The sequence below is a fragment of the Aplidium turbinatum genome, chromosome 2 (genome assembly GCF_918807975.1).
Source record: "Aplidium turbinatum chromosome 2, kaAplTurb1.1, whole genome shotgun sequence".
NCBI classification, from domain to species: domain Eukaryota; kingdom Metazoa; phylum Chordata; class Ascidiacea; order Aplousobranchia; family Polyclinidae; genus Aplidium; species Aplidium turbinatum.
The window spans coordinates 18666387-18685075 of record NC_137473.1 but is presented as its reverse complement, the minus strand read 5'-3'; the positions used below and the strand labels follow the sequence as shown (position 1 = coordinate 18685075).

The window sequence follows — 18689 nt, the reverse complement described above, 5'->3', positions numbered from 1 at the left end:
GATTAACTTAGCCGTTCCTTGTTTGACCCCTTAACTTGGAAAAAATAATATGTTTTGTGTCATAATGGCGACTTATGTTGAGTTCTTTGTTTATACAACCAGAAACGCTGCAAACCAAAGACATGGGCCTACTAAAATGATTAATGAAAAGTACTTGTTCTTCCATTCGATTATACTGTAATAAACCACTGGCCTGGCCACATATTATTATAATTTGGGAGCGGCGGCCGGAGGATTTTTCTTGGCGGGCCGTAGTTTGCCGACTCCTGGTGTAAACGATTTCAAATATTAGGAGTGCAACAATGTCATGGGGAGTCTGGGGGGCGAAGCCCCCTAGAAGTTGGATTGACTTTGACTACTGCGCCTCTGGGCCCACCTACTTTTAAAATGGTTCCTCCATCCCTGGCTACTGCCCACCTCTGCGTAGTGCGTATACCGCCTACAAAAGTAACAAACCACACAAAATTTATCATTATTCCAGTCATACGAAAACTCAAACTGGGGAAACTCAAACTGGTTTATTACAACTTTCGCCATACAAGTGTGACTTTATCAGTAAATAATCTTATTCAAATAGAATTATAATCTTAATCTTCTTTGAAAAAATGACAAGTGACCTTTCTATCAAAGCTGTATTTCTATAAATTCTTCTTCTTTCCTACATTTTTTCTGATCTTAGCCTCCTCTACCACAAGAAAAGCGTGGCATCTTTCTTTGGCTCCTCCTTATGTTTGTTCTTATTTTTTGATCAGCGGTAGGCTACAGTTTTCATTTCGTGCAGGCGCCTAGTGAATGGAATAATTCCCCTCTAACAACACTTCAACAATCGGAAAACTTCACTCTGCCAATCTCGGTAACCGGCCTTGCGCCAAGAGCATCTACAAGTAGCCTATGCGAAGCTATCAGGAATGACCTATCAAGGCTTTGTCAGTCCGAGATTAAAGATTCAAAATCCTACAAACCAGGTAAATGGTCTTATCTGCTTTTCCATTATATTTGTTGCATTTTTTTTTTTTATTTCATGTGTAAATCAACTGACTGGTGTTTTATATGCCGTAGGCTTTGGCCGAAAACATTCGCAATTTTTAGTTAGGCCTATTTCTTCATAGTAAGGCTACCATTTTTGTCCTCTATTTACTGTATAAGAAAAATATAATGAATTGTAGGCTACTCTGAGGACACTCAAATGGCTTCTTTTTTGGCATTTTGAGTTTTCTTGCTTTTATTTTATTGTTATGTGACATTTCGGGAACAGCTTGTAGACTATTTGATTTCAAAAAAAAAAAATTCTGTACCAATGTAGGCCTAATATCCTGATTCACAATTTAGATTCTCCAAGCAATCGGCGTAGCTACCTTGTTGATCTGTTGTTGTAAACAATAAAACTTTAGACCTTTATTGTAACAATATTAAACACTATTGCTTTGTAATTATCGTAAGTAGGCTGCCTAATGGTCGCCGGTCATGAAAAAAATTGTGACAAAATCAGAAAAATGTTTAGGCTAAATTACGAGGAATATGACTTGAACAAAAAAAATCACCCAGGTCCATTTAAATGATTCAACGCTTGTGGGCGTTGCTGATTGCCAATTTGAAAGTTTATCCCTGCGTGAAGTGAATTGGAAAGAATGCCCAATAGTGCTCTGTGAATAACAAATAGCCTACTGCACAAGGAAATCGTAGCATAGATACTAGTCTACTACATACAGTTTATGTAGATGTAGGTGGAGGAGTCTCTGGCACAGACAACTTGTCGGCTCTGATGTTTCGGGATAAAGACCAGGCTTATTTGAAGCAACATGTAGAGAGTAGATGCTAATACAGTAGCGCACTTTTTCTATGATGCACTGATGCAGCCATAATGGTACAATGCTCCAACCAGTTGTTTTATATCAATATCTTGGACTGGATCGTCATGCTATTGTCTGATTGTTTATCTATTTTTCTAACATGCCGAATTGGATTTTTCTTTTTTTTCTTTCACTTTTGTTATGGTTTAACGTGTAAAACATACGGTAGCCTAACCCAAATTTATCATACTACTGTGACATGCCACTACTACATCCCAGCTGGCGATGCCTGTCGTTTTTGCATTAATTCAACGTTTGTTAACGTTGGATCAGCGTGGAGGTGACGAGTAAGCTGACTGGGGTCTAAAATTATCGCTTTATCAACGCACGCTTGATATCTTCAAGATATAACTTTCCTGGGTATAATTGAATTTCCGCAAGATGATGATGTTGTTTTTGCTAGGTTATTTTATTTGTTTTTGTCATTGTTTTCATGTCGTCAAGTTATAGCCTATCTATTTTGTGAGTCGTGCAAGGCCTATGGTGCGTTGCGCTTGAAATGGCTTTGCCCGTGGTAGGATTTCTTTGTGGGGTTTTCTTTGCCTGCCTTGCTCTTATTTGCTATGAGCTAAACGCATCAAGACGTGTTCCCCTTACGACCATCAGCACTCTTGATAACGCACCATGGCCGATCTTCATAGCAACTGGTACTGCTATTCATAGCAACTGTCCATACAAATCTTAAATATATCAGCTAAAGCTGCGTGGGCTAATAAAGCTATAGCCTATGTTGTTTAATTGTTTTTTTGTAACATTTTCTTTTTTTATTTTCCCTTTATATCTTAAATTTTTCTGAAGGTGTTGCGACCGTGCCAAATTTCTTGCAAATCAATAACTTACTTCGGTCTCAAGCACGTTTTAACGTTCGCGTTTTGTCGCTTCTACCCTTTTCTCGACCTTTGCTATGTTGACGTGTATTGTTTTGATATGATGGTCAGAAATAAAAACAACTGAACTGAATGCAAAAAATATACAGCCTTTAAGTCCGTTTTCAGCATCTTGTTGAATTGAACACATAATGCTTAAGTTTGCTTTCTGTCGCTTATTGCTGAGGCAGTGTGTAGTTAATGAAAGTAAGGAATGACGAGTGCTGTTAGTCATGAAGATGTTTAATTATTTTGAGAAAAAACAAGGTAGTTAAAAAAGTGAAAAGTGGTGCAATTGATATTTTTCTGTTCTTTAGTTTGCTTTTCCAATCAGTAGTTGTTTCTTTTAATGATATTCTTTTTGTGACGGGGGCTAGGGAAAGTACGGCATAAGTTTTAGTATAAAAATCCTGCGTTGTGATTTATAAGTTGCGTTCGAAGTCAATATCCCCAAAATATTTGGAGCAGGAGTCACAGACTTCGGAGTCAGAGTGGAGTCCGAAAAACCAAAACTCTGTACACCTCTGAAGACATCACAATATGTCGTTATTGTTTCATATTTTACTCCATTTGTTGGCGGTAAGAACAACATAAACCTACGTCGTTTTCACGCGGCGCTCAGTAAATCAGCGAGAAATAAAACAAACAATAGAAATACGGGAAATTAATCAAAGTAATTTGTTGCGGCGAGTCTTGGTTAAAAACAATTAGAAAAAGCAAATAAAAAAGAAACAAGTTTGTGAGTGACGTCAATACGGCATCGGGGACAAAAGTACGACCATTCAAACAAGTTGGTTTGGGAAAGCCATTACGTCAGAATGGAGTCGTGAACCATGACGGCATTATAATTATGTAGAAACCATACAAAATAGAGCAGATTTAATAAGCGTGTGCCAAAAAAGTAAACTAAATTTCCGACTTCGAGAAAAAGATAGCTTTTAGTGTGCGAAGAAAATACTGTATATTATTCGATTCACAACACAACATGCTTTGATGAAACGTCTGGTTGGGTCTGTGTTATATCATAACGTAAAAGCTTCAAATATCAATTCCAACTACGGTTGAAATAATGTAATTTTACGTCAAAATGAACGTATGCAAAAGTTGAGATAACTGCAAGAAAGGTTTCAAAAAAGGTTATTGCACAAGCCTTTCTACAGTAGCTGACAAGTCGCGTTGATCTTGTTTCAGCGACAACAATAAGATTCTATGAACGCAAGCTTGAAGATTTTGTACGTGGCATCTCAATACTTGGGTCGTAATTGGTATCGCGGTTACCTTAAAGTGATGTACATTAATGTCATAATAACGTGAAATCATGTTGCAACACCGGAACTTTGGCATTGGATCTTTAAACGTTGAAACAATGTTGGAAAAGGATGATTTTAGCTGAACTTGTGGTTATGGATCACGTCTCATTAAATCCAATGCATCGGTCAACCCGAAATTCCTACGTTCACTACGCGGGTCAACGTTGAATCAACATTACAAGCATTTGCCTAAAAAACTTTGCAATTCTACGTGCATTCTGCGTTGTACAGACGCAAAGCCAGTGCAATGACCACATAGCAAAATATCAATTTGCTGTCTGGGATAAGATTGCTGTTGTCTTCCACTCGCCAGAGAGGTCACCCGTCTAGCGATCCAAGCCGTGTAATTGTAGACTTTAAACGCATCATCACAATAAAGGATCATCAATACAAGGGCAATCGTTTGTGTAAGCAGGTCTTCAAAATCCACGCCTGAAGAGATTTTCTCTCTTGGTTTAACTGCCATGGTTCTGGAGACTCTCAAAATGAAACAAGGAGTCAGGATGATCTTTTTCGTCACGTTTTCAGCTTCTTGGCCTAAGAACAATAATAACAGTCATATAGTGCATGCTACAATAGCAAGATCCAAAATTTAAGACAATGCTTTTCAGCGCTGGGTAGTGTTCAAGTCAAGAAAAAAATAAAGCTTTCAAATGGTTTGGCCTCACGTTTGCTCAGTGCAGTATAAGCCAGTGGGTATAGGCAGTGCGTTCACTCGTACTGAATATAACAGCTTTAGGTCTTTTAACACTGACTCTACCGCGTGTCGGACCTGAGCTAACCTCTACCGAGGGAACCACTGGAGTTCAGGCCACTGATATTGGTAATGCTTAGAAGTTTTTTGGAGTGCTTGAAATCGAAGACGATTGCTATGCTGTGATAACTTGGCCGTTTTGTTGGGAAGACACTACCAGAGGGCAGTACAAAGCAGAGGGCCGCGTACCAGTTAAACTTACACTGAGTGGTTGAGGCAGGTAACGCAATTTTAGTGTTCATCTGAAGTATGCCATTATGTGTACGACAGTCACGTGCTATCGATGAAGCGCATTTCAACAGAAAGTCAAGAACCATTCAAGGCAAATCGACTCACCAAAGTAAACTGATCATAGATCCTCATCAGCTCGTCAGTATGGTACTGATTGAGGACGACGAAGTTGTCGAGGTCCGGACTCATGGTGCGAGCACAGTTCTGGCAATGGACGAGATGGGTGTCCAAGTTTTCAGCTCGACGGACAAACAAGAGATTAAAAACTTCCACCTAGAAGAACAGTTTTGGGATGTTATTTTTTTGTCTGTTTGTTAACATTGTACAATTTTGGTAAAGAGGTTACTTTCTTCAGCCACAGACATATACAACCAAGCAACCACACGGCATTTAACATAATGGATTAAAATTGAACATAAACTATAAGCTACAAACGTTTTCGGCCATACACACGTTAGCCCTTATCAAGTAACAAAAAATAACTGCTTATCATATCTACAATGAAAATGAATGACTGATCTAAACACTGAATTGAAAAACGAAATGCAAAATGAAACGGCAGAACAGAAGAAAGGCACATCACGTGGCGTTTAAATTACACCAGGCAAAGACGCAACATATGACGTATCAAGAAAAGTTTTTCTTGTTTTTCTTGATAAATCATATGTTTTCATAAGTTTTTCATAAGTTTTCATAAGTTTTTTCATATAAATCATAAGTTTTTCTTGATACGTCATATGTTGCGTCTTTGCCTGGTGTAATTTAAACGCCACGTGATGTGCCTTTCTTCTGTTCTGCCGTTTCATTTTGCATTTCGTTTTTCAATTCAGTGTTTAGATCAGTCATTCATTTTCATTGTAGATATGATAAGCAGTTATTTTTTGTTACTTGATAAGGGCGAACGTGTGTATGGCCGAAAACGTTTGTAGCTTATAGTTTATGTTCAATTTTAATCCATTATGTTAAATGCCGTGTGGTTGCTTGGTTGTATATGTCTGTTGTTAACATTGAGCCGAAAATCCATGTCCGTAGCTATACACCAGGCATGGCCAAATGGCGGATCGCGATCCGGTTCCGGATCTTTTCAACTTATTTTGTGGATCTTTCAAGTTGGCTCTGTAAGAATCGTTATAAGTAGCAGGAAACCACGTTTCGATAGTATTGTGAAATCAAAGCCCACTGATCATATTTCTCACTAATACCAGACCTGTTTATTACAGCACACGCTTTGTTTTAGATTTACACAAACAATTACATCCTTTTTGTGTTATACATAAGGAAAAATGCACATCTTCAGCTCATTGTGGATCTCTAAGTTGTCAGATTTGGCGGTAATGGATCATGGCCAAAATTATTTGGCCATCCCTGCTATACACTGACAAATGTTAAAGAAATTAGCAATGCTCGTGGTGTTATAACTGCATATTCAGCTTCACATCTGCATATCATAAACAAATCGTTCTGTCGCATGAACTTAGGGGGTCTTCAACTTAAACTGCAGATAGAAAGCACACAGTGGGGTCTCAAGGACCAGACTCCATTTGAAACGCAAAAAAGTCATACAAGCAGAATAAAGCAACGTCGAGTTTGACTTGTTATTGTGAAGTTCGACGTTTGGAGACACTTGAAGTTTTTATAGAATTTTTAATGAAAACATTGAGAAAGCATAGCCGAGAAACAACTCACATCACACGTCTCGCAGTAATGAGTGGGTTCCTTCTCTCCCTTCCCGTGCCAAACAACGTCAATGCTGTTCTTCTTCAGGTTGTCTAATGTCTGTTGGCACTGCCACAAAGTCCGCATCATGCAGATCCTGACACACAAAGAAAGTTCGGTTATTTAATAAATCAACAAACAACTTTAAAATAAACATATTACGGGAACATGGCAGAATTGGTCAAAACGCTGTTAGTCGAGTGAATGTATGCAAGAGACTGAAAATATGTACTGTCTCATCTTACCGGGAATTCCCGCAACATTATTGGTATAAAATAGTAGGTTGGAAGAGTTAAAAAGGATGAAAGGTTTTGAATAAAAACCATTATCTCTTTCAAGCCATTCAGCCTAGCATGGCACAATGGACAGCAAACATTGTGCTTAGGTCCGAAACACCCTTTACAGATTGGTTTTGTTGCAGACTAAAAGCAGCAAAAAACTGCAATGGATAGGCCCAGCTGCTCTCTGTCCACAAAGAACCGCATAAGAGAACGGGAAAGTACCGTACGAAGCCCATCTTCGTGACCACCTTCAAGCATGCTATGAAGTGTTGTACCAACGTCTTTTGGACCTTTGGACCAAGCAGCTGGTCAAATTTCTCATAAAGGTCAAACAAAAGCTTCTTAACCACAAAATCTCGTCAGTTTATCAATCGCACTTACTTCATGATAGAGAAAAGTTTTGGATCAGTCACCCTGACATTCTGTGCCATGCTCCAGGTCAGCTGCACGAGGGGAACTATAGATTTGTAGTTGGCATACTTGTTCCACTCGTACCGTTCGATGGCCATCTGATACTGGTAAGCTGATACTAGCCCGACATTCCAAGCTATGTTGTTGCACCAGCCCTGGAACAAATGCAGTTTGTTAGCTCTCTGGCTATGCTTCAAATAATCAGTTGCATATAGCACCATCTAGCCTTGTTGGTTTGACCACCATGGTAGATATAGGGCAACTTCGCCTTTACTTTGGAAGTCGAACGCACAAAATTTTATATTTGTTTGTTGTCGATTCTTAACTTGCAAATTTCTGCGTTAAATTTAAAAAAATTTCCCACAGAAAGCATTCAAACTCACCACAGCTTGCACCCAGTGCACAGTTCCAGCATTGAGCCAGACCATGTCTCCGGGCTTCTGGATGAACCGATAAACAGGGATGTTGGCAGCATATAGATCCTCCAAGATCGGCCACCAGGAGCCAGACAAGTAGCTGATGTTGTGCCTGAAAGATCACAACAAGTCACTCATTGATTTTAAGAACAAACAAATCGTTCTTTTGGTTCTAAACAGCCAAACGTTTCAAAAATGACAAGTTTTCAAAATAATCTCAAACATTTCACGAAAATTGTTGTTGGAAACAAAGGCTTGAGAAGTGCTCAATGAGCATGGTACGTATAAGGACATCAGGGACATGGACATACAATATACACAACCGCATGAGGACGATATGATCAAGATCGAGGTTTAACTGCGCTGATGAGATGCACATTAGATGTGGAAGCGCCACTGCAGAAAGGCAGGTTAGCAATGACGAATTAATGATGATACTTGAGAATTAAACAGCAAATAGTTTTAAATTGTAAACGTGTGTGAACACTATTGTCATTTCTCACTATACAAAATGGATTTCTAGTCTCATTCAATATAACTTCAAGTTGCATTATGAGATGCACAAATGCCCTTCCACAGAAAGCTGATTAAGCATAAGCAATAATCACTCTGAAACATCACTAACAAACTAGAACAACCCGTGGTCGAGGATAATGAAACAAACTTTTTCCTGTGTCAACTAAAACAGATAAATGGCCCACTGCAGTGAAACCTGAGCCACCGCCGTTAGATAGAAAAAAATTCTACTCACTGTTCGCAAAGCTCATCAATTTCTCCCCAGTATTCTTCAGGGGTGGCGAACCATTCACAGTCACCAGGCCCTATGTTGATGTTGATGGCGGAGTAGCTGTTGTTTTCCTGGTGTCCAGGAGTACGGGAGCCAGGGACCTTCATGTATAACTGGATGGTGTTCATCCCTAAGATGTTGTGGCCAACATGACTCAGCATATTTCCAGCGGATACCAACTGAACAAAGAATGAAACAAGGTGATTGGTGAGTGATGAAAGATAAACATGTGTTGATTTTGGAAGCATCTACTTTTCTATGCATCAAACCTAAAGATGGGGCTTGAGTTGTCACATTTGACAAGGTTTTGCAATTTTTTGGCGATAAACAAATCGAAATTTTATAAAAATACAATTTCCACACTTCTTGTCGCTTGTGATGTTGTAGGTCTTTTTGTCACCTGAGAGGCAGTAAACGATGAGAAAATTTTTAACTGTACTGTCACCAAGAGTTTGCAAAACGTGACAAACCAGGCCAAATCTCTAAGCAGTTGTGTGAAATTCGACTGTGCTTTGCATTGTTGCTTTGTAACGTAGTGTGCTTTGCCTGGTTCTCTATTTTCTTACACGAGACATTAATACATCTTTATAATCAAAATACAACAAAAGTGTAACTGGGATTAATAACTCACTCTGAAGAGCCAGGGTAGTTTCGAAAGTTCCTGAAGTTGCGGTCTCCACTTCTTCTCATTTGAAAGATCGATGTTGGTGCCGAATTTGATCGTTTTAAAATTCTTCTTCTTTTCTCCCAATGGTTTGCTAGAATCTTGGGATTCGGACTTCTTGGAGACGTTTCCTGATTGTCCAGGCCGTTTAGCTTCCTCCTCCTGAACGAACAGACACAGATTATAAAACTCAGTTGGATTTTGCAGCAGCTTTTCTTCAGTCGTGTTGCTATATACCTGAGATGTGAATATAAATTTCGAACTCAGTCAAAAGTATTGCGAGCGTTGTTTAATGTTGAAAAGGACATTTTAATGGGAATTGAATTCAAAATAAAAACCGGCATACAAGTTTGACAGGCATAAAGCGAACAAACTGTTGTATTTGAATTGGAACAAGCATACTCCAATGACATTTTGAAGGATCTTTCACAATAGATATATCTTAATAGATTATAAATTTTATCTTGGCGCTGAAACTAAATCGATGAAAAGCAATACCTGCAGTGATTCCTGGAAAGTGGTGGCCTGGTACTGCGCGTATCTGGCTATGCTCGTGTATGATCTACTGCTCTCACACAGCCAAACTTTGCTCGTGCCAGTCGAATTCCAGTTTTCCTCTGATGGTTGTTGAGCCTACATGGAAGAAAAACAGTGGAAATGTGATACTTTCAAATGGAATGAGAAGCTACCCTTTGTGGTATCCCACGTGATGATTACATTGAGTTGCATGCGCAAACGACTATCCACTTCTCAATCGAAGATTCAGGCTGTTACGTGTTACACACGGCGCCTTGCGAATGCAGAAAAACTCTTCAGTACTCGCAGAACCTGACGATAGAACAACAAGGTCAAGAACTGGCTCATAATCTTCGTTACCATTTTTGTTGCAAAGTATACAAATCAAACGATTGCTAACAGACTTATCTTTTTGCTACAAAAGCATGTCACGAAGTGAAAAAACTCATGGCACTTTATAATGGTATTCGGACAAAAGTAGTTTCTTAAAAATTCACGCATACTCAACACACGGCTGGTTAAGTACAGCCCTGGGCAATGGGCGTCACTCCATAAGAAGGCTCTCACCTGAGTTCTGACTTCAACTGAGCAGTCAGGATTGCTCTCAACAAGTGTTTTAGTTGAAAACAATCCCAGGTCGAGTTTGAGTGCCGCCGCTAGGCCTCGTATCACAGTGACTGGGTTTTTGGGGTTTGTGCAGAAGTCGGCTAAGGCCCGAGACATCGCTTCCTTTTTACTTTCAAGCTAAACAGATACGGAAGTGTTATATGACGACAACAAATTGATACACCAAATGCAATGTTAGGGGTACGCTCACTATAAATAACAAAATATGTTTGCAATAGAAGATATAGTTGGAAAGTTCATAGCATTAAATGTCATAAAGAGATAACAAAACGTGGTAAAATGCACTTTTCTACACCAAGATTATGTGCGATATAGTCTGAGGATGCACATTGCACATCAATATAGTGTACAAAACGTCATATAGTAAGAATATTTCGCAAAATTCTTTAACATATTCGCAGTGTATTACTACCAGGAACACAAACCCGGCATGTCGGCCAAGCCCAGTGTTAGCAAGACTGAAAAAACAAGGACTCACATAAATAGTAGGAGTTGGAGGACTCAACTCCTCTTTGGGGATGACACCGATTACAGATCTTCGTGGCCTGCATGGCGGAGGACACTTGTCTAAGTAGTAATGCTTAGGAGTAACTCCATTACTGGTAAGCTTCCTGCGAAAGGCATGGAACCTTGGTTTAGTTTCTTAATAACAAGGACGTTTAATAAATCCACTAGTTTAGAATGAAACAAAGCCACCTCTAATCTCAGTAAACAGGAGGCCATATGCGGTCTATGAGTATGGCACAGAAAAGTGGACCATGTAACACTTGAATGCCACACCTACATGACGCCGTGTCTAAGACAAAATTCAGGGGTTTGTTACGGCGTCAGGACAAACCCAAGGCTTCACAGACACTGAGCATTAAGGGAACACATTACTATCATAAGCAAATAATGGAGAGTCTTAATTCTAAATTAATCGTTTACCAGTGGGTTATCAACCACTAGGTTCAATGAGCTTATTTAGTTTGATAACTTGGTTTGAGCTCAAAATAACCAAACAAAACATTCTACCACCTCTGCAATCTGCATGTCAACACCGCATGCTAAAAGCGACGAATTAGCTTCAGGACTTGGTGCTCTTTAAACTTACTGCATGTTTATTGTTTATCATGTGATATTTAAAAAAAAAAAGATTTGAATCATATAAATGTGAACCCCTGTGGCAGCAATAAAGTACCAGCCAAATGAAGTTACTTTTCATTTTCAATTTAGAAAGCGCACAATTCCATCCTTTGAATTTGGCATTCACACAAGCTAAACGTAAACACGTCATACCTGCAAGTGATGATGACGTCACGAGCAGGGACATTTTCTGATATTCCAAATGGTCGCAGTAATGGGGGAAGAGGTCTCCCAGGGATCAAGGAAAGTTGATGCGCCTGCTTCTCCATTGGGTCAAGGTGGTCTAGTGGGGATGCGGAAGTGCTATTTTGATCTGTTGTGGTCATCCCAAGAGGAGAGAGGACTCCATTCACCTCACGAGAAGAGGAAGAAAGTGGAGGAGACGATTTGTTTCCATCGGTACCGTTTTGTGCATTCATCTGTTGAACGTGGTTTGATAGTTTTGCTTGTAGCTGAAGGGGGTGGGTTGCAGTAGGGGGCACTACACCACTCTCGCTGGAAGGGGTGTCTTGCGGGGTGTCCATCACACTATTGTACCGGCCTTCTTCAGAATTTTTTCCTTCTACTCCACTGTTATGAGTAAGTTTATGAAGCTGGGGTTTAACGTCTTCACCAGTAGTATCTTTTGTAGGACCATTGGTCATAGAATGGATCAGTGGGGTTATCTTTGAGGTAGACACGGGCTTGCAAGACTCTGACAACGACGTGATAGACGAGGGTGAATGCGTACCGTTCACGCAATTAACTGTCCTTGTGACGGCAAACTTGTGATCACCAAGAAGCGCTTCACTCGATGGAAATTTTGAATAAAAAATAGCGGTTTTTTCACACAAAGTCGTTGGGATTCCATTCTGCAAACTAGCGTTCGGAGCGCTCTGAGAAGGAATCACATTTGTCACAACAGTAGCAGGCAGCATTGTGGTGACAGGACTTGACAAACTCCCATTGATTCCTGAGGACTTTATGTTGCCCGGTAACGTACAAGCCGGAGTAGCTGAGGGGATGTTGTCACGAGATGGAGAAGACCGTTTCTTCTTCATCTCCTTTTTCATTTCCTCAGCAACCGCCTGAAAACATGACTTTTCAAACTTAGTTTACTTTTACTTTGTCTAGCAACAGTGCTTCATCAGCCCAACACATGATCTCGTGGTTTCCGAAATTATTGTTGGTCAGCCTCTTTCATCTAAGCACATTCAACTTAGACTGTATTCATTTTATCGTTATTTACACAAAGACATGGAACTCTAACCTGTGTTGTTAAAATGACGATGTGACAATTTTAATAGCATCATTGTTCTAACGCCCTTATAACAAAACCTACGAACCTTTTGATGTTGGGTCATGACGGCAAAGTTATGCTCCAACCTTTCCAACTCCATAATTTGGTGTGAGGTTAAGACGGAGCGATTTAATCGTAAGTTTTGCAGCACTTGGATCTGTTGGTTGTTTAAGTACCAGGCAGGAGGAGAACTGGTTGGATCTGGTAATGCCTGGGACAGGAAATAAAGTTTATAAAACACGTAAACTGTAATATCAGAAAAAAAAACACACAAAAACGCGTTTTTTGTACTAAAAAATACCTACGCCTTCCAGTCGGCAGTACAATCCGAAAATAATAACTTGTGCAAAAGCATTGTGAGGTGGAAAATACACAAAAATGTAAGTAAACTATGATATACTATCAAGCATAAGTGGCTGGGTAATTGAATAAACCATGAAACGGTTGTAGGTTCGACAACCAACCACAAGGCATCAACAATCAATATAGGTGCGACTGAATTTAAGACATTTCTCGCCATTAAACTTACGACGTCGCTAGTAACCTTTAGGTACTAGCTTCTGAATCTACGAATCCAAGAAAGCGGCGCCATCTACAAGTTGTCTTGGTTCATGATTAACTGGGGCAAAGTAACAGATGAAGAAACGCTTTCTTCACTAAAAAAAACTATTTTCCCAATTAACTGACTATAAACTAATAAGAGAAAACATAAAAAAACAAACCAAGGTATCTGTTCTTTTCCGTTTATTGGAGACCTTGGCAGTCGCATTGTATTCGGCAACTTGTGGTGGCTGCTGAGAGATGCCGGGTAGACTGGACGAGCTGGTCGCAGCAGCATTAAGATTGCTCTTGCTTGTCGTTTGAGAAGTTATTGCAGATGTTTGAGGAGAATTTGTAACTTGGTTGTCTTTCTGTGGCTTACGCTGTTGCGAGGGCGGGCATCTGGAACATGAGAGTTGGTTACAAGAAAAGCAAGACCAAACTAAAATATACTTACTGATGCATGAAAACAATAAGGAGAGATTGATTTTGTTTCACTAAAATTTCAACTACTTGTCCAACTTAAAATGCTTCTGTCAGTCTTTGCATCAGCTTCGTAAATTGCATAATGCAATACGAGATACGAGTTTAGCATTAACAGCAAATTCACTTGCAACACATATTTAACTTGCAACACATAGTCACTTGCAACACATAGTCACTTGCAACACATAGTCACTTGCAACACATAGTCACTTGCAACACATAGTCACTTGCAACACATATTTATCGAAAGTATGAGGCAGCACACAATGGAGATTATTAAACGAAAAAAATTTAACAAACCATGTAAGCATGACATCATTTATAATATCAAACACGACTGTCAACTACAGTAAGCAGGAAACAAACATTACAAATGACATTGACATAGCGTAAACAAACCTCATTTGCTACCTGAAGAAGATAGACTTTAATGGACGTAATATAAAAAAGCAAGTCCTACTTGAAAGCACTTTGCCTTTGCGTGAGCTCTGCAGGAATAGGCAAAGTCCATGCATCTTCTATGCACGGAAGGATTCCACCAGTGTTGGTTGGTTCTTTCCCGGAGAGTTTCTCATGGAGCAGTTTGATCCGCTGGTGGAGATTGTCATCCGTTTGGGTCTAAAACAGTTTTTAATTTCCAACTTTAATAGATATTTTTTACCAACGTTCCAACGAAATGTGCTATGAAAACCAATAGCAGCAGAATGACAGAAAACAAACAATCTGGATTTTAGAAGGATCGCTTTATCAGAATGACACGTTGAATACAATGCTGAAAGTTTGTGTGATGATTTGTCACAAGGTTATCCGTTGTCGAATGGCGACAATATAATGGAAAATTAATAATCGAACAAGTTGGCAAGTTGGCAAAATTTAGTTACGCTGTTGTTTAAAACGACAAAATAAAACCACGTTAAATCAACGTAAAGAATAATAGAAAGAGTTTGAGAGTTTTCATGCTCAAATTAATGATACACCGTCTCACCTCGTTCTTCATCTTGGCACAGTGCTGGGCATTTCCATAGCACAACAGGGCATCTCTGGGTTGATGACACGCCTCGTAAAGAATGGCCAAGTCTCTCCAGGCCGCCACGTGACCCCGATCCAGCTGGACGGCGCAGATGTAAGCCTGCAATAAACCAATTAGTCGAAAGGGAGTCTTTTCCACACAAACGATAAATTCAGAGCACCCAGTAGACAGAAATAGTCCGATGCAACAAATCGACTTTGCAAAGATCAAAAGGCGTTGGTTCAACCAAAATATTCAGCTTAATAATTAGGATTAAAATATTTCTCATGGAGATTGATGTCTCTATTTGTTAAAAAAATACCGGAGTGCTGGTAACCCGCTGTGGACAGCGATAGCATGGCATCAAAGTCATAGTAGCAATGTGTTTATCTTGCGAGCAGATACCACAAACAAGCCTAAGGTTTGAAAACCAGAATTCTAGTTTAGGGAAATTCCCGCGTTCAGCGACATTGAATTTTTTGTTTGTTTTGAATTCTAGGCGTTTCCACGATGGTGATGCCATAAGACAAGTCAATCGTATATTGCAAAAGTTGAATTTTCCAAAAAAGATTATTAAAAGTGGGCAAAAAAAAAACAACTGTCCTGTTAGACGACGATGCAATCGGCATATCATTTTTCGCATTGGCTGTAAATGAATTCTTTAATTTATCGGCTAAGTGACAAATCTGATGTTGTGGAAATTATTCGAAGCTGTTACTGCATGAAATACAAAGGGGCGGCATAAACACATGAAGCAAAACCATATACAAAATGATAAGAGATGCAAGCATAAAATTGTAAGCATAAACAATAAAATATTGAGTAAATAGTTAGATCTTCGCCCATCGATCAAACTGAGACTGTACAGCTGCAACTATGCTCAAGGGAAGTTAGAGATTTAACAAACTACCATAAACAGCTCAACACAGCAACGTACCTGCAAAGCGTCCATGGGCTGGTTTTGTTCTTGATACAAAACTCCAATAGAACACCATGTGTCGGCGCTGGCCTCTGATTTATCAATCGACTGTCGATAGGACACAAAAGCGTCATGTACCTTTCCCATGCTTGAGTAGTACCTAGCCAAAGTACAGCAGACGCGTGAATAACAAAAAATACTGTTATCTTGCATTAGTAATCAAACAAAAGTCTACCACATGGAAAAGGTTATGGATGGGCAAACATCTAAACAGCTTGCTTCAGTAGGAACAAGAAAGCTAAAGGCGAAACATTGCAAATTTCTTGAAATAAGTTACAAAGAAAGATGGTGCGAGCTAAAACGGACACAATCCATAAGGTGACAATAGAACATACAAAAGAAACTTTGGAGCTTGGTCTTTCTGACGAAAGCACAGCCACCAAGAAAAGCACAAAGATAGAAGAATGAATAGGAGAAAAAACAGCCACACAAACTAACACTTGAAAAAGGTGAACCATAGCCAAAAGAACGTCCGCTTTGTGCGACCAACCAGAAACAATGACAAATATGCTCATTATGATCGCAATAATAGAACACATAGCTAACAGACAAAGGTGCTCTATTGTTATGTATATTTGCTATGTGAACACAAACAATTGTGGAGAACGATTTCGATGATACTGTCAGTGTCACCAATGAGACACGACCTTATACTGTTTCGCAACAATAATGTGCAAATTCAGTTCTAAGTAATCAATTTATGAACATACGATGTTATATTGTGGACAATAAACTTTCCACCCGTTTTTAGGGCCTTGTGAAAGATCATGAAGTTATTCAAATGCATAGGGAAAATGAATTTAAACATCAAAAATAGCCATATACATAAGCAATACAACTAAAACCTAAAACAAAGTAAGCAATACAGTGCGTAAAATGATAGGAATGATGACACTGACAAAGATTAAAGCGCTGATTACCTTCCTAAAAAGTACCAGGTCTGTCCATTATTCGGATCTATTTCAATTGAACGCTGCAAAAATTGAAGGGCTGTTGCTGCTCTGTCGGTAGCTTCACCAAACGGTTCAACCACATGAAACAGCCATCCTGCAATAGTGCGCAACGTAAACCAGTGTTGACTCGCAACAACAGTGACCAGACTGTTTGTATATAACACAATGTTTTTTCACAACCAATAGATGGCGATGAGAGCACAAGAATGTATTTCATACTGATAACAATGAAACAAATGGAGGATGATGGCTTAAAAGTACATAATCTACAGCTAAAGGTTTGCTTATGCTTTAGCCGATTTTGAAGAAAGTAAGTAGTGACATGGCAAATGAACCACAACTTTGTGCAAGTCCATCATCCGACAAACCAAAATGGAACTTCAAAATTGGGTCAATACTACAATTTTATCCGGTTCTTAAACTGGTCACACGAGTGCCTCTGCAATGAGCAAGGACGCACAAATAAACAACGCCATACTACGCTTGAAGTCGAAGAAAACTAGTATGCTTCATTGCTTCTCAAACCGAACTAAATTGTGTGCACTGACCTAATTGTCGAAGAGTATTAGCCTGAACAATCGGTTTGACTTGAGTGGCTGGGAGTTCTAGTATCTTTTCATATTCTTTCTTTGCTTCACTATATTTTTGTTGTATCTCCAGAAGATGACCCAGATGAAAACGAACTGCAAGGCAAGAAAAAAAAATAAACCTTATATATACATTACGAATCCAAATGGAATCTTAAATACGATCAACCATTTCACATACAACGCAAAAAAGTCAAATACCTTTTTTTATACTTATAGTACATAAAATGCTTTATTTTAAATCAATGTGCTTTCAGAGTAATCAAATTTAATACAAACCAAACTATCTGTGGACTAAAGTTTATACATGTTGCTGGTTATTATGGTGTACTTAGCTTGCTTCATAAAGACAAGGAAGTGATTTTACAGGAAGTCATATTATGGTAAGACTTGTAAGTTGCACATATTAAAATTTGCTTTAGCTATTGTAGGAAAATCATAACGTGTTAACAAGCACACTATTATATTATAAAATAAAATGTAAAGTATTTAATATCCACTTCGTATTTAGAGGACCGTCAAATAAATAATGCCGACCAAAAGCACACAGGAAATATGTTAAAAAAAGAGACTTTGAAGGTGGCTTTTAGCCTCGAATTTTAAACTTACTTTCTGGCTTGCTAATTCCACAATTTCTGCAATCTGATAATGCTCTTTGAAAATGCTGAAAGTATTAACAAAGCATTAATAAACAAACCAAAATATAAAGTTAATAACTAAACAGTGCAAACTCAATGAACTATTACTTATTTAAAACCTCGCAAATTTCTAGATTTGATCAAAAATTTGCTGTTTTAATAACAATATGAGTTGCAATACACTGTAAAATTCTATGAAAGCAAGCTTTGATTTCATTAAAGTACTTTCGTATGAGCAATTGCATTCCCAATATACCCTAGCCAGTTAATAAGCTAGCAATTTTATAGCATCATCATAAAGCAAAGTGAGAAAAGGTTCTATCCGTGTGCGTCATACAATGTCAACTATCAGCTTCCCTTTCGGCTTTCCGCAAACCTTTTATTAGCTTACTTACTTTTAAGGCAGAGTGGTGATTTCCGGTGATTTTGAATATTAACCCGAGGCGGCAATGAACTTCGTTTGCCTTTGAAAACCCAGGATCATTATACAAAAGTTGTTGAAACAATTTTATAGACCTGTAGAGAAAAAAAGCCATAAAAATGTTTGTAATAACCTCAACATCAAATTTTAGTCGTAAATAACGTGAACACCAATTAAGTTCAAAATGTTATAGAAACAACCAGAAAAACTTAAGGTATGATGCAGATACATCATACAATACAG

General features: G+C 38.8%; 1 protein-coding gene across 1 annotated transcript in view; it reads right to left on the bottom strand.

Annotated features, from left to right (window-relative positions):
* Positions 1-3259: 3259 nt before the first annotated feature.
* Positions 3260-18689, bottom strand: part of LOC145787948 (histone demethylase UTY-like) — a 45767-nt gene continuing 30337 nt past the window's right edge. The window contains exons 6-25 of the mRNA XM_082599790.1: positions 18421-18541; positions 17997-18051; positions 17349-17483; positions 16768-16894; positions 15806-15947; positions 14845-14988; positions 14320-14477; positions 13556-13775; positions 12880-13044; positions 11708-12621; positions 10908-11040; positions 10370-10546; positions 9785-9919; positions 9254-9448; positions 8587-8801; positions 7803-7947; positions 7390-7574; positions 6698-6824; positions 5117-5284; positions 3260-4563 (exon numbers count right to left, since the gene is read on the bottom strand). Coding sequence (XP_082455916.1) covers positions 4543-4563; positions 5117-5284; positions 6698-6824; positions 7390-7574; positions 7803-7947; positions 8587-8801; positions 9254-9448; positions 9785-9919; positions 10370-10546; positions 10908-11040; positions 11708-12621; positions 12880-13044; positions 13556-13775; positions 14320-14477; positions 14845-14988; positions 15806-15947; positions 16768-16894; positions 17349-17483; positions 17997-18051; positions 18421-18541 — 3682 coding nt within the window. The 3' untranslated portion in view covers positions 3260-4542. The remainder of the gene's footprint in view (positions 4564-5116; positions 5285-6697; positions 6825-7389; positions 7575-7802; positions 7948-8586; positions 8802-9253; positions 9449-9784; positions 9920-10369; positions 10547-10907; positions 11041-11707; positions 12622-12879; positions 13045-13555; positions 13776-14319; positions 14478-14844; positions 14989-15805; positions 15948-16767; positions 16895-17348; positions 17484-17996; positions 18052-18420; positions 18542-18689) is intronic.